This window comes from Suricata suricatta, chromosome 2, assembly GCF_006229205.1.
Source record: "Suricata suricatta isolate VVHF042 chromosome 2, meerkat_22Aug2017_6uvM2_HiC, whole genome shotgun sequence".
Lineage (NCBI taxonomy): Eukaryota > Metazoa > Chordata > Mammalia > Carnivora > Herpestidae > Suricata > Suricata suricatta.
In genome coordinates this window covers 74,915,658-74,931,130 of record NC_043701.1, presented here as the reverse complement: position 1 = coordinate 74,931,130, position 15,473 = coordinate 74,915,658, and the positions used below count along the sequence as shown (strand labels likewise).

The following is a 15,473-nucleotide window of genomic DNA, read 5'->3' as shown; positions in this document are numbered from 1 at the left end:
AGTTGGTTAAAATGTTCAAAAGTATCAGAATATAGCCGAGTTAGGAAGAAATAAAGAACCCCCGGGGCACCGTACTGGTGTTGGAAGGTGCCATTCGTTTCGCAGGGAGGAAAGCCACCGGCGTGAACTGCGTCGCAGGCCCCCGGCACTTGCGCGAACCTGGCGTGGGCGCGACCCCGGCACAGAGAGCGCGGAGGCGCGCCGCGCGCACGCCGGGGGCGGAGGCGGGAGCAGAGCGCCGAGCGGGAGGCGGCCCGCGCGCGCGTCCCCCGCCGTCCGCGTGGTGCGTTCCGGGGCGGCCCCGGCGGGAGGGCGGTGGCGGCGGCGGCGGCAGCGCAGTCTGCACCATGGCGTACCCGGGGCACCCTGGCGCCGGCGGCGGGTACTACCCTGGCGGGGTAAGTGCGGTCCGCGCGAGCTGCTGGCCCGGGCGCGACTGTGGGGCACCGCGGACGCTAAGAGGCCACCCTGGGCAACTCCGTCGGGGAGGCTCCCCGGGCGCCTTCCGCTCCCCGGGCTTCTTCCGCTCCCCGGGCTTCTCCCTGCCTACTGCCTCACCCCAGGCCACTGCCTTTCGGCCTCATCCCGGGTCTCCCTCTTTCTCCGTGTCCTTTCGCCCTGCGGGTGGCTGCGTGGGTGGGTTTTGATCCAAGAATCCCACCCTATGACTTTGGGGCAGGCGGTGTGAAATTGTGTGAATTGGCTTCTTTCCCCTCCGGGTTTCCCCTGAGACCAACAGCCATTTTAATCTCGAATGGTCCGGGGCGCCACCTCCCCTCTTTAAAAGAAAGTGGGATTAAACGGGAAGTCGGGGAACGATCGCTAGAGTAAAAGCCCTCCGGGAGGAAGACCTCCTCGCCGGGCGCCTGGGACGCGCGTCGTCGTGGGAACTGTTTCCGAAAAGGAATGTTCCTTCGCCGCGCCTCCCCGCCCAGGTGCTCGCCGCCGGATAGCCTAGCCGAGACACCTAAGCACAGCCTAGGCTACACCTGTCTCAGAATGCTTTCGAAACACTATAGTCGCTGTAAAAGGAAAAGGAAGACTATTCCGAGCCCTGCGCTTAAATTGCCTGCCTAGGTTGCATTTAATCAGTAACCTGCAGGTTAATTGGGATCTGGAAAGTTGCTTCACTTATGCAGATGTCACTACCCGAACAGCTCTTTTTGGTCCAAGCTGCCAGGTTTTACATTCTGATGGAGCTGGAATGAAGAAGGCGGTGGGATGATTGCAGTTAGAGCGTGCCCGGTGGTGGGGAGGTGAACCAGGAATGTGAAGGGCCGGCAGCTTTGCACAAAGGCATTCCGTGGTGAAAGAATAAAACTGGACTCAGCGGACTGATGCCTTTGTGTTTGTTGTTTTACAGTATGGAGGGGCCCCCGGAGGCCCTACGTTTCCCGGACAAACTCAGGATCCGCTGTACGGTTACTTCGCTGCTGTAGCTGGACAGGTTAGCTTTCCCCCTTAATATTAAAAAATTGTCACAGAGTCTATCTACATTTGTATTAGCCATTGTTAGAGTGGCATCAAGAAAAGAAGTCTCCTCTGGAAGAAGAAAGAAGAAAGAAGGCAATTTATGGTCAGCTACTTATTTCCGAATATTCAGAACAAATTAGGACAACATATTACCTGTATTTATGTTAGTTCACTTCGAAACTAAATTTGTGATTGAATTAATCCCAGAATGAACAGAACAAGGGGCTATAAGTGTACTGTAAGGACCTGTAAATTAGAAGGATGATCTTAGAACTATGATTGTCAGCGTCCATGGTGATTGAGTTCCAGAGAAGAACTTCCTGATCTGGGGAACACAAACCATTGTTTGTACAATTTACAGCCATGCACCAGTAATCACGTAGTCAGAGTCTAATGGACACTTTCTTTGGGTCGAATTTGATTGTTAATTACCCACTAAGGAAATAGGTACTTGTGTTAAAAATTTACCAGCTTCAAAGTAAGAAAGTTAACCTACTACTCCCTTACTATCAGGAAGTGAATCCTGTGTAGTTTACTTTCTCTCTGATGCTGATGCTGTCACCGGGTCAGATCTTCCATGTCCTTATATGGTGTTGTGGCTTGCTGACCCAGAGAGAGAATTAAGGTTAGCTCCGAGAGACCTTTGACTTCTCTGTATTGTGTGGTAGGACAGGGGGTGGTGTACTTTGAGGAAGGACACTTACCTCGCTCTCTAGGCCGCTGTGTATGGTAAATACACGGCTAGTGTAACCCAGTGCTGTCCAGAAGGGACTCTTATGTCTTCCATTTATCTTTGTTTTGATCAAAAGCAAGAAATAGCACAGTCTTAATGTGAAGAAGTCATAGAATATTACCAGATAAAAACTCAAGACCACCTGGCAGAAAAGCATTCTAAGAAATAAAGTTCAAGAAATTGAGTGGAAAATTGAGTCCAAAACCGAAAGAGCTTCCCTTTAAGTATCTGCTTAATCGGTTAATGATCTGTATCTCTGAAACCACAAGACAGGGCAAAGCTCAAGACTTGTGTTCTTAGATTGCCTGTGCCTCCAGCCCTGTAAGTGACCCCACCTGCTTCGCTTGCAGCAGCCCAGGCCTACATCAGCATAGCTGTTGGCTTTCCAATTATTGATCCTGCTCTGAACTTAGAAGTTACAATACTCATGGATGTGAGGGATTTATTTTTAAATCCCTAAAAATAACATGTATCTAGGTGTGAACTTGGTTAGCCAATAAATAGGCACTGGGAACCTGTATCTTGCAGATATAATTGTGGTTCTGAAAAATCCATTCACCACATCATAAGCCAAGGTGATCACGAAGGCCTCTCTCTGTTTTCTCCAAGCTTCTTATTTATGGACTTCAGCTTCGTACCCTGCTGTGCCCTTACCCTCCCCCTCAAAAAAGGTTAGAGAAAGGAATAAGACTTTTAAGCAACTATATAAATAATTTAAAATGCTTAACTGGCAGTTTCCTAGCTCAGACTAAAAGTAGTTCAAGACAGGAACTAGTTTCATTCATACATAAAAAAAGTTATGTATCAGAGGAAGAAACTGAATTTACCTGTGTTTTATTAGAAAGAGGAACCTTCTGCTTGAAAATTTAATGCCAGATGTAACTGAGGAACTTAGAGAGGAATGATGAAAAGGTAGCATTAATACTACAGTATAGGTGTAAGCAGCTTTCCAACTTTGCGAATTGGTATGTAATAATTATTTAAAATAGAGTCTGAAATTGAATGCCTACTTAGGTATCAAGAAATGTATTTTTTTGTTATTGTTGTTTATGGCCGTAAGTATGCATTTGTGGAAGAGGACTTAACTATTGGTTTTTCTTTCATTATTTTTGAAAGTAGAACTGGGAAAGGAATGCCTATTTTTGGAAGGCATTTCTTTTTTTAAAAAAAAGTCTTATACATGAAAATGCTCCTTTTCTTTGTCATTGCTAAAATAATATACTGAAAGTAAACAACGAACTAGAAGGTACAAATCACTGTTGTAATTCATCTTCCTATTTTTTTCCCCCAAAAGGATGGGCAAATAGATGCGGATGAATTGCAGAGATGTCTGACCCAGTCAGGCATTGCTGGAGGATACAAACGTAAGTTGACAGTCCCAAAGTACTCTTCTGTTTCGTATCTTAACTTCCTTATGATTATAGTCTCCAAGGAAATTGAGCTTTTCTGATCCAGCAAAATTTTGAATTTCAAAAGCTAATTTTGGCTGTTTATTATTACAAGATGTGAATTTGAAAATACCTGGTAACAAATTATTCTACCCTACCTGCCCATTTAGCAGATCCCTTGAACTGGGAAGCTTTGGGAGCAATTAGATGGTCAGTGTGGCCTTCTTCACAGAGGACGGGGTGAGGTGCCAAAATGAAATCTCCCAGGTCAGGTGTCATTAATGACAGGAGCTAACATTTACGGCTGAGCGTTTGCCAAGAGTTGACTGTCCCGAGGCTGACGGCACTTAGGGCTTTGAGTGGCTGGTCCTGTGCAGCTGCTCCCTAAGTGGCCTGTCCTGTACTCCCTAGTTCTCAGTGGTCAGTCCTGTCCCCCGTTCCCCACAGTGGCTGGTCCCTGCCCCTGGTCCTCAGGGAGCCATTCTGCCCTCATGGGCTCTGAGCATATGCTGCTGGCAACATGCGTCCTTGCCATGACATCCCCCAGGTCTTTCTTCATTTCTCTTTCCACTCAGAGAACGTGGGCAGGCTATGTTGGAAATGCTCTTCCTAATTTCTAAACTTCTTGCATTAGTCTTCCTTCTGCCCTCGTCCTCAGTTCCTCAGACTAGATCTGCCACCTTACAATTCAGTGCTTACACCATTGTCCTGCCTTTTGAAAGAGCTCTTTGCCATGAGCTGCAGGTAGGGACTGATTGCAGAAGTACCGCATCCTGTCGGGGCCTCTCATCATCCCTCGGACATCCCACATGCTCCTTTTCAAATCAGATCCTGACCAGGAGAGATGTATAAGGTAGAAAACAGTGTCTTGACTTGTTACCTTGTTTGCCTGTTGTTAATGGAGACAGAATGTCAAATCAGAGCCTTAGCTGTTGGTAAATTATGAATTTAAATGCTCAAACTACAGGGATGCCTGAGTGGCTCCGTTAGTTAAATGTCTGACTCTTGGTTTTGGCTCAGGTCATGATCTCTTGGTTCATGAGTTTGAGCCTCGCATCAGGTTCTGCACTGATAGTGCAGAGCCGGGTTGGAATTCTGTCTCTGCCCCTCTTACGCGATCTCTCTCTCAAAATAAATAAATAAACTTTAAAAATAAACAAAATGCTTAAACTACAAGTCACAGTTGAAGGAATTAATATAAAAGAAGAACCATTTGCATTTCTCATTTAATCTGGTCCTAAACAAAAGAAGCACTTTCTAGATTAGGGATTTTTTTTTTAACTGTTGTAGGAAATACATCTAAAGTGTTAAATGTTAACCTCAAGCAGATGGGGCTAGTGAACATAGCAGGTTTAATAGCAGAGTTTATGAGAGAGCTGTGTAGCAACATAAACTATTCTGTACCCTTTTGGTGCAAGAGGCGTGGCAGGTTTTAAAATCTGACTAACATATGGGCTGTATATCCTTGGAGAACAGTCCTTTTAAAAATTTCATATGAGGAGACGCCTGGGTGGCTCAGTTGGTTAAGCGTCCTACTCTTGGTTTCGGCTCAGGGCATGATCTCATGGTTCATGGGTTTGAGCCCTACATAGTGTCTGTGCTGACAACGCAGAGCCTGCTTGGGATTCATTCTCTCTCTCTCCCTCTCTCTCCCCCCCCCCCCCCCCCCCCCCCCCCCCCCCCCCCCCCCCCCCCCCCCCCCCCCCCCCCCCTCCCTCTCTCTCTCTCTCTCTCTCTCTCTCTCTCTCTCTCTCTCCCCCCTCCCCTCCCCCTCTCTCCCTCCCCCTCCCCCCTCTGCCCTTCCCCCATTCATGTTCTCATTCCGTCTCTCTCTAAATAAATAAACTTTAAAAAAAATTTCATGTGAGAAAATCATGTTTAGTGACGGCCTTAGATCAGTGAGTTATAGGGAAGACATTTCCTGAGTCATCAGAGCCATGTGATTGAATTCATTTGCTTACTGTCATCTGGTTGTGGAGGCTGTAATGAACCACAAAACCATCTGGCTTGTGGGGTGTCACAGTGAGTTTCATGAAATAGAAATTATACAGCCATTGGTGTTTGTTAAACCCAGCTTCCAAACCAACAAGCACAAGTGGAGGTGGAGTGAGGAGCAGAGAGGTACTCCAGCCTAGTTCCTACAGTCATCTTCTCCAGCTTTAAAGGGAACCAGTCATACCCAGAAGTGGAGTTGATAACAGATTGCTCTAGTCTGTAAGATTGTAATTCAGCTGCTTTTTCTTCCCTTGAGTATAGCTGTTACTCTGTGCTAAGGCTGAGAGAAACAACTAAAGGTAATGTCTTCCTGCTAGGTGCATTACATTGTGGATGTATGAGGCATTCTAGTGAGTAAACAGGAGAAGGGAGAGAGTAAAAGTAAAATTATCAAAGACTCTTGAAGTTATTTAAAATAGAATTGTAAGTAAAAGCTATTTCTTGAGATGCCTGGGTGGCTCAGTCAGTTAAGCGTCCAACTTGGTTTTGGCTCAGGTTATGATCTCACAGTTTATGAGTTTGAACCCCGTGTGGGGCTCTGCACTTACAGCACAGAGCCTGCTTGGGATTCTCTTGTCTCACTCCCCTGCTCACACATGCTGGGTGTGTGCGTGTGCTCTCAAAATAAGTTTTAATAAATAAAAGACTATTTCTGGGGAAAAATACAATTAAACTTGAGCAAGAGTTTTCCTACCCCAACTTCTTTGATATCAGTGTTCTAGTTCATTAGAACTGTCAGGAATAGTGAATTTTCTGTCATTCACTTTTGTTCACTCCCATCACATTCTCTCTCTTTTAAACTTCTCACAAATGACCAGATTTTTGGGCTTCCCAACACATACTCTACCCTGTCACTCTCTTCCAGTAAAATTCTTTGGTAGCTCCTTGGTACCTAACATAGAAAAATAAGCATCTTAGTAGGAATTCAAGATCTTCTAATGCAGCTTTATTAAACATACTTCCTCCCACTTATTTTGCTTGCCCTGGACCTTCCTGACTCACTTTGCTATGCTGGTCCATAGCTCTCCTTGGCTGTCCCCAGATGTCCCACATCTTTCCTATCCTTCAAGGCTTGACTTAAATGCTGCTGCTTCTGTGAAGTTTTTCTTACTAGGAAGGAGCTTCCTGCTCCTCAGTACTTCCTGGTACTGCTTGCTCTCTCCATTATGGTTCACCACTCTCAACCTTGATTAGAGTTGCATGCACACATGACTTCTCTTAGACCCTCAGCTAGGGCAGGATCCAATTTCGCATTTGTATCTGCATTGTTCTTCATATCCTGGGCCCTGCATATAATGAGTACCTAACAGGTATTTGTTGAATTATTGAGTATGGAAGCTTTCCTAAAATGGAAAAAGTATAGCTCTGTACTCTTACTGGTATTTTGACTTCTGATTTGTCTTAAGGGATTATACAGTCCTTTTAAGTATCCGTAAAAATGAGATTTTATTTTAAAAACCTGCTTAGACTGGTTGAGGGGAGTGTATAGCTTTCTACACAGAGATGAGCAGTCCTATCTACTCAGCCATCTGACACGCACATTTTAATGGATACCACCATGCACAAGGTGCCTATGGGACACGGTGAAAAGTGCTGGGGTAAGTGAAGTAGACAGGCTGTGGGCCCACAGAGGAGAAGCACAGAACCCAGAAAGTGGTCAGGAAACTTTTCCTTGCAGAACTGATCCCTAAGCTAAGGAGAAATGAAAGTCAAGTAGGAACAAGGCAGACCAAGAAGTGCATAGGATAGGGCAGGGCAGTTCTGCCCCGGCAGATTAAACAGCATGTACTAAAGAACCACAGATGAGAGGGAACATGTGCATGTGCAGTCAAGGAACTGGGAGAAATTCGCCCTGAAGGTAGAATGTGGAGGTTGAATGAAGAGCAGGAAAACGACTGGGAAAATATGCATATGACTCCGGATGCCACTTCGGTCCTTGGAATTTATCCTGACAGCAGTGGGACATGTCTGCTGGGTTTTATATAGAAGAACACATACTGTCCTGGGTGTAGCATAAAGACCACATTGGGGGACATGGGTGTGGAGGGCATGGAGCACAAGGAGTCAGAGACACCTGTTAGGTGGCCATTGGAGTCATCAGGTGAGTAAAATACTCACTAACCCAGGGAAATGATCATGGAACTAAAAATGGATGGGTCCTAAAGCCATTTAGAAGGAGACTGAATATCGGGACAGGGAACTGGGGACACTCCCTGGTTTCTGGCTTGGGTGACTGAGTGGATGGCGATGCCACGAATAGCACTTGGGACACAGGGAAGCTGTCTGCTTCATGGCCCCTCAAAATCCTTGACTTAAAGTCAGACACAAGTGGGTCTGCCCCTTGGTCGACAGGCCCTCTAGAGCAGTGGTTCCTAAACTTGAGCCATGTCAGCATCACCAGATTGCTGAGCCCTGTCCTAGAATTTTTAATTTAGAAGGCCTGAGGTGAGACTAGAGAATTTGCATCTCTAACAGGCTTCCAGATGATGGTGGTCCAGGTCGACCAGCTGTTTTTATGTGAAAATAAATCACCTGGGGTTCTTTTTAAAATGCAGATTCTCATTTTGTTGGTGTAGGCAAAGTCTGAGATTCTATAATTCGAAGAGGTCCTAGATGACCTCATGGTTGGTCCAGGAATCACACTTTGAGAACAGTGGTCTCAACCTTGGCTGCTCATTGGAATCATTGAGAAGCTTTTTTAAGGAAAAAAAGTCATGCTTGGGTTCCATGCTCAGGAATTCTGATTTTATTGTTCTGTGGTGATGGTGACAATACTGTATTGTATACTAGAAAATAGCTAAGAGAGTTGATCTTAACAGTTCTCATCACACAAAAAAGATAACTATGTAAGGTGATGGATATTTTAAGTAACCTAATTATGGTTATCATTTTGCCATATTCACATAGATCATTACATTGTACACCTTAAACGTACAGAATGTTATTTGTTAATTATATCTCAGTAACACTGGAGGGGGGGGCGGGGCGGGAAACTTCCATGGGCAGCCCTGGGACCAGGGTCTTTTATAGTTTCTGGGTGATTCTGACAAGCGCCCAGGATTGAGAACCATTGGTCTATATTAGAGAGACTTCATGTCTCCACACAACTTAAAAGTCAGAATGAAGAGTCAACCAGCTCATCCTCAAAAGTGTGGAAAAGCGTTGCTTCCTGTCTCCTCAGAGAACTGTATCTGTGGATTAGATGGAGTTTGAAGGGCCAAAATAGAGAAAATCCTCTACCTTTTATTTCATGTTCCAGGGTATGCCAAACACAGGAATCTGTTAAAAGTGGAAAACCTATAGTTTGTACTATTTGGAGACAGTATAGTACTGAGAGTTAGCTCAGATGTGTTTTAAATTCAGTTTGTTTGGAGATAAAAATGAAGCTAGTAAGAGCTGTAAAAATGTTAGTTCTCTGTGCCTCTCAACAAACTTGCAGAATTTATGCCAGCTTTGCCCACACGACCTTTGTCCCTTCTGCCTTCTAGCCTTACAGCTTCTGTATACTATATATTTCCCCAGTCATTGATTCTCATGAACACAATATAAGATGCAAGGAATTCTTTATTTATACTTTTCTAATGCTTAGATAGGTCATCAGTAGACCCATTAACTAGTAAATATATTCTAGTTTGGTTTTCTGAGTGAGGTATAGAACTGCCTTCCGAATATATTTGAACTGTACATAAATTTAAAAGGCTTCTGAACAGTGAACTGGTTATTATATCATACTCCAAAGTGCTCTGATTTAACAGAGTCCTAGCAAGCATATTTGTCTGGCTTCATATATAAACTTACTGTATAAAAAAAGTCATAGGCTATTTGAGGTAGGAGGTTACCATTCAGTGTGTGACATTAAAGGGGAAAGAAAGATAAATGAACTAGTGAAACAGAACAAAAACCAGCTATTGATAGTCAAGAGTAGAAATGTAAGTAAACCTGTCTTCCCACTCACCATGGTGAATATAATACATTATGGTTCATTATGAATTAAACTCACTATATTACAGTTTCAAAGGCAAGAAAGTATATAAAACTTTAAAATGACTGTATTAGGGGCACCTGGGTGGCTCACTTGGTTAAGCGTCTGACTTTGGCTCAGGTCATCATGATAAGGTTTGTGGGTTCGATGCATTGGGCTCTATGCTGACAGCTCGAAGCCTGGAGTCCATTTCAGATTCTGTGTCTTCCTCTTGGCCCTTCCTCCACTTGTGCTCTGGTTCTCTGTCTCTCAAAAATAAACAGTAAAAAAAAATTTAAGACTATATTATAGAAAATGTTATGCCTGTCTTAAGAAAAGAGATAATTATACATTGAACTTCTATGTATCTGTCACCCATCTTCAACAATTATCAATGCATTGTCATTCTTTGTTCATCTGTCCATTTTCTTTTGAAGCATGTTCCAGATATCTTAACATTCATTTCACCAACAGATACCTTCAGTATATACTTTTCTAAAAGATAAGGACATTTCCCCCCAACTTCAAAACCATTATCATACCTAAAAATATTAACAGTATAATGCAAACTTTTTTAAAAAGATTTCTATTAAAGTTGTTAAAATCAAATTTGGGTTCTGCAATAAATCCCCTCTATCTGGAAAAAATCTTCACAGCTCTATGTAGCTTAGCATCTAAAAGTAAGAGTATATAAATAAATAGTCACTTTCCTAATTAATTTGAATGCACACAATGTAATGTGAATATTTGAAACTGTATTAATTTATATGAATTTTCTTTGATTTAACAGCTTTTAACCTGGAGACTTGTCGGCTTATGGTTTCAATGCTGGATGTATCCTTCACCTTGATTGATGTCTAGAGTGTTTTTTTTTCTGATCCCCTCCAAAAGATTCTTCCTGAAAGAATTTATCTAAGAATTAATACCCAGTAAACACAAGGTAACAAATGACCACAAAAAGTTTTCTGAAATGATTAGCTTTTAAGATGGAATTTGGTGTGAAAAAGGAAGGGAGCTCAGTAAAGAGAATGTTGGTTACTCAAGAGTTCAAGGAAGCATCAGGGGACCACAGCTATAGAAATCAGAGTGGTCAGGCAAGCTTTTTTGCTTTAACAGTGATGGTTTGCATGATTCATACCCGTCTCACATCACAGTTATGGGACTCATTTTGGCTAGTGGTGACCCTGCAGTGTCTTCTATCCCATCTCATTTTCCGAAGGTGAAAACCCTGGGTCTGGAACGGCCTACCAAGGGAATGGTAAAGCCAAGACCCCAGGACCCCAGCAGCATCACTGGGGGCACCCAGGAAGTGCAGCCCTGTTGCAGGAACAAGAATGTTTTTTACATGTGGTTCACAGTGGTCATGTTATTTCCTTGTAATCACATCACAAAGATGATCTTTTTCCCACAGTGGAAATAGGTACTCAGAGCTTTTTCTCCATAGGCCCTTTTTATTATATAATTCAAGTATGTTTTTATTATATCACTAAGAAGAACATACATTTTTAACCTTTTTAGCAGAAAGATCACTATATTCCCTTATCCTTGATCTCTAATCGTTAGAAAATGTTGCAAAATAACTATACGCTAATCCTTGATTATAATTCAGAGAGATATGTCAGGAACAATGGGTTTCAATGAATTTAAAGAACTCTGGGCTGTGCTGAATGGCTGGAGACAACACTTCACCAGTTTTGACAGCGACAGGAGTGGAACAGTAGACCCTCAAGAACTGCAGAAGGCCCTGACCACAATGGGTGGGTATGGCTAACTCGAGCCACCTGGTCGGCATAAATCTGTTAATTTCTTAAACTAGCGCTACAGGAAAACAGTTTGTTTTCTAGAAGAAGTGTATATTTATAATTAAATATATAATACACACATAATTGCTAATGCATATTCATAATTAAAATGAGTACTCCCCCAGTGTGAAAAAAAATTGTGCTTGATTATTTTTAAGTGTCTTTTTGTAATCCTTTAACTTTTTTCCACTGGGTGATTCTCCTTCCTCCAGGATTTCGGTTGAGTCCCCAAGCCGTGAATTCAATCGCAAAACGATACAGCACCAATGGCAAGATCACCTTTGACGACTACATCGCCTGCTGTGTCAAACTACGAGCTCTGACAGGTGTGTTCTCTGAGACCGTGTCTCCTTGGGCTAAGAAGACGCGATTTGCATGACATTTCATTTTCCACGTTCTGAACTTCTGTTGTCTATGATCACTCTTTTTCCCCCTAAGTTCAGTGTCTTTTTAAAACACTGTTATTAAATATATTTAGCAGAGTAGTTGTGGGCTTTTTTTTCTCAGAAATTTTTTCTGATTATTGGAAAAGTGCCATTAAAATAATCTTAACTAAATTTCACAAAGTGTTCCAAAACATGGTAAGCTAATTTGTGCACTTTTAATCAGAGTTATGAGTACTAGTCTGTGATTTCTCCCTAGACTGTAAATATGTGAAGAGAGTAGAATTACCCATTTGTAGCTCTCTTTCCTAAGTCCTCATGTTGGAAAGTAATCTTAAATGGTAGTCCTGTGTTTCAAATGTATGTACTTCTTAGATGAGGCTGTATCAGTAATCTCTACATTTCTATCCCCTCTGTTCTTTATCTTTGTTTTGTATAATTTTGTTGTTCCATTCCTCTCTTTAGTCTTTTACTTTTTTTAATACTTGGTTTTGTCTTTTTTTTTTTTTTTTTACATCCTAACAAAAATTTGAGGGTAGATTTTCTTAATTTAAACTCAGGTTAGTTAACCTACCGTATAATATGAGTTTCAGGACTAGAATTTAGTGACTCATCACTTACATATGACACCCACTGCTCCTCCCAACAAGTGCTCTCCTTAATGCCCATCACCTATTTAGCCCAACCCCCCACCTCCCCTCCAGCAACCCTCAATTTGTTCTTTGTAGTTAACAGTCTCTTATGGTTTGCTTCCCTCTGTTTTTATCTTATTTTTCCTACCCTTTCCCTATGATGTTCATCTGTTGTGTTTCTTAAATTTCACATATGAGTAAAATCATAACTATATTTTGATATATAATATCAAATATCTCTGACTTATTTCACTTAGCATAATAACTCGTTCTATCCATGTTGTTGCAAATAGCAAGATTTAATTCTCTTCGATTATTGAAGTAAATCCTTTTCAATAGCACAGAGCTCAGACAGGTGAAATATTTTATTGGAGCTCATTTGTCACTTTAGGGACTCTGTCCATCCATTTTCTAATTAAACATGATCTATGTTATTAACAAGTTTGAAATTCGGTGCTTTCATCACAACTAAGTAATGGCCTTGAAAGTCACATGGCTTTTACTAACTTTAGGATAAGGTGCTTTCCTCCAGCTTTTCCATTGGAAAAGATAGTTGGCTGACTTCTATGTTGTATTACTTTGTTGTTTATTAAGTCTATTCATGTTCGTTGTAGTTGGCTTCTTTGCTGTGGCCTTTTTTTTGTGTTAGCTGGTTTTACAACTCACATATTAACTGCAGTTTGAACCCAGTGCCAAAATAATGAACTATTGAGATTTCAGATGTTACAAAAATAACCATAAATTTTACTGTGGTGTTTTACAGACAGCTTTCGAAGACGGGATACTGCTCAGCAAGGTGTTGTGAATTTCCCATATGATGACGTAAGTCTCCATAAATTCACAACTGTGTAGACGAAAAAGATATATACAAGTTGGGCATCTCTTTTGAAGTTAGCCACTGAGAACATCTTAAGGATGCCAAGTAATCAAGTATTAAATGATCAGGAGTCACCATTCAAAATTTATTAATTTCACTTATTATTAGTCTTACTCGTAGACACTGTTTGATTTGCATTAAAAAGCAAAGCCCAGTTCAAAGCCCAGCTGGCCTCACTTACTGTCAGGTCATTGAGGCAGGTTTCTTCATTGCTCCATGACTGTTTGAGGAAAGGAAGTAGTAATCCCTTCCTCCCTGGGCTGTTGTGAAATTTCAATCAGAAATGTCCTTGGAAAACACCATGCAGATGTTGTGTCTGTTTTTGGCTTCATCAAACAAATATCTCAGTCACTGAGAAGTAAATTTAGCAGCTCAAAGCTGAACTTGACACACCCATGTTCTGCATTGAGAATATAAGGCACAAACTTAAGTCACAATTTAATACAATGTATTTACTGAACAGCCACACTAACTGAGATAGGACAAGGCCAGGCAACCAATGTGAATGTAGCCAAGTGCCATCTTTGCTGGCATTAGTTGGATATACATAACAAAAGTAGGTGTTATGTATAGATGAAATACATAAAATAGGTGATAAAACATAAAAACATAAAATAAAAATAATAAAATGGGTAAAAATATATGTTTAGTTGTTTTTCTATTTTTTGGTCAGCTGTTTAAAACATTGCTTTCAGGATAGCAGTCACTGTGATAACTGAATGTTCTAAAAGGTTTCTCTGCTACAAAATGCAAGGATGCACATATTTTCAGTTCACCAGCTGCCACAGTTCTGATCATTTAAAAAGGCTTGTGTGTAAATGTATTTATTTCTTCTGCTTAAAGGTGTGTTTTCATTAGTGTGTGTCAGCTTCTTGGGTGACAGTCTTGTCACAGTTCCAAAGATGAAAAAGCAGCCTGTGGAGTGGAGAGTGCATGGGCCTCAGCCTCAGACAGGGCCCCTTAAGAGATTGTAAATGTTCCCCTTGACCTGGAAGTGATAATCAGCATGGCTTTGTAGGAATACTGTAGGGATTAGCAGCACACAGTGCCTCACTGGTGTCAGAAGAATGAGAAAGAAAATTGATAGAAAAGCCGAGTCTGCTGGTGCTTATGGTAAAGCAGACATTTCACAGCAAATGCTGATACTTGTCAACTTGGGTTTCCGAATTGCAAAAAAAGATCATATATTCCATTTCTGTGCATATATATATACTTGCATGCTAGAATTTATTTTTAAGCAGATTTTAAGGGCATAAACTATTTAAAGGTGCTGTGCTAGAGCAGTGGGATACTGCTGTGTAGTTTGGAGGTCCCCATGTGACTTAACAGGATAAACTCAACTGTTATTTCTAAGTAGGTACCTTTTATCATGACCATTTCTAGAGTCTGAGATATTTGGAATTTAAATAATTCCTTATCCATTGACGTAAGATCTTCTTTCTCTAAGAGAAACTCTGGATTTTCTATTAGACTGCTCCCCCAGAAACATGAGCCTTTCTGTCCATTGTATACTCTTATTTTAGAAATGGATCTTTCTTGATCCACAATTCAATTTGGCAAAACAGAATTTAAACTGCCGAAGAATAAGCTAAGGTGTATTCAGTGCCGTGATACGTGCAGGATAACGTGGACTTTTCTCTCTTTCAGTTCATTCAGTGCGTCATGAGTGTTTAAATCAAGAGGAAGCTGCGTGAACATAACCAACATTCCGACTGGAGTCCTCCTTTGCTCTTACTCTTTGCCTTCCATAATGTGTGTAACTTGCATCGCTGCTCTTTCTTAAGAGCCGTCATAAAGGTTTATTACTTTATGTGCAACTGAGGTTTTTAGTATTGATAATAAATTCTGTGGAATTTTACTAATATAAGATCAGGTCTCTTACACCATTTAGAACTTCGTTGAGCCATTGTCAGTGATGCCTTATTTTCTTGCTGAGCCTCTTTTATGTAAATTTTAGCATGCAAAATGTTTAAGGCACATTGTGTATTTTTCATTGTAAGATACTTTAAAATCTTTAATTCAGACTACAGCTCTTGTCTTTCCTAGAGGAGATTTTACATGGTATTGAAGGTCTTATGTGTAGAGTATTCTTATCATGTAAATGATTTATACCCTCTTGGATGCAAAAACAAAAAAACCTGTGGTAACCCATGTCGGGCTTCACCTTAGTGGAAACTTAGCATAGGCTTTAATGCTTACACATTTTTGATGGCTACATAATTGGACAGG

General features: G+C 41.5%; 1 protein-coding gene across 1 annotated transcript; it reads left to right on the top strand.

Annotated features, from left to right (window-relative positions):
• The first annotated feature begins 273 nt into the window (after positions 1-273).
• Positions 274-15,111, top strand: SRI (sorcin). The gene is made up of 8 exons (XM_029928486.1): positions 274-398; positions 1,364-1,447; positions 3,501-3,570; positions 10,341-10,384; positions 11,160-11,307; positions 11,565-11,678; positions 13,131-13,189; positions 14,892-15,111. Exons 1-8 carry the CDS (start codon positions 348-350, stop codon positions 14,916-14,918), a joined length of 597 nt encoding a protein of 198 aa, XP_029784346.1. The 5' UTR covers positions 274-347; the 3' UTR covers positions 14,919-15,111.
• The last annotated feature ends 362 nt before the right edge of the window (positions 15,112-15,473 follow it).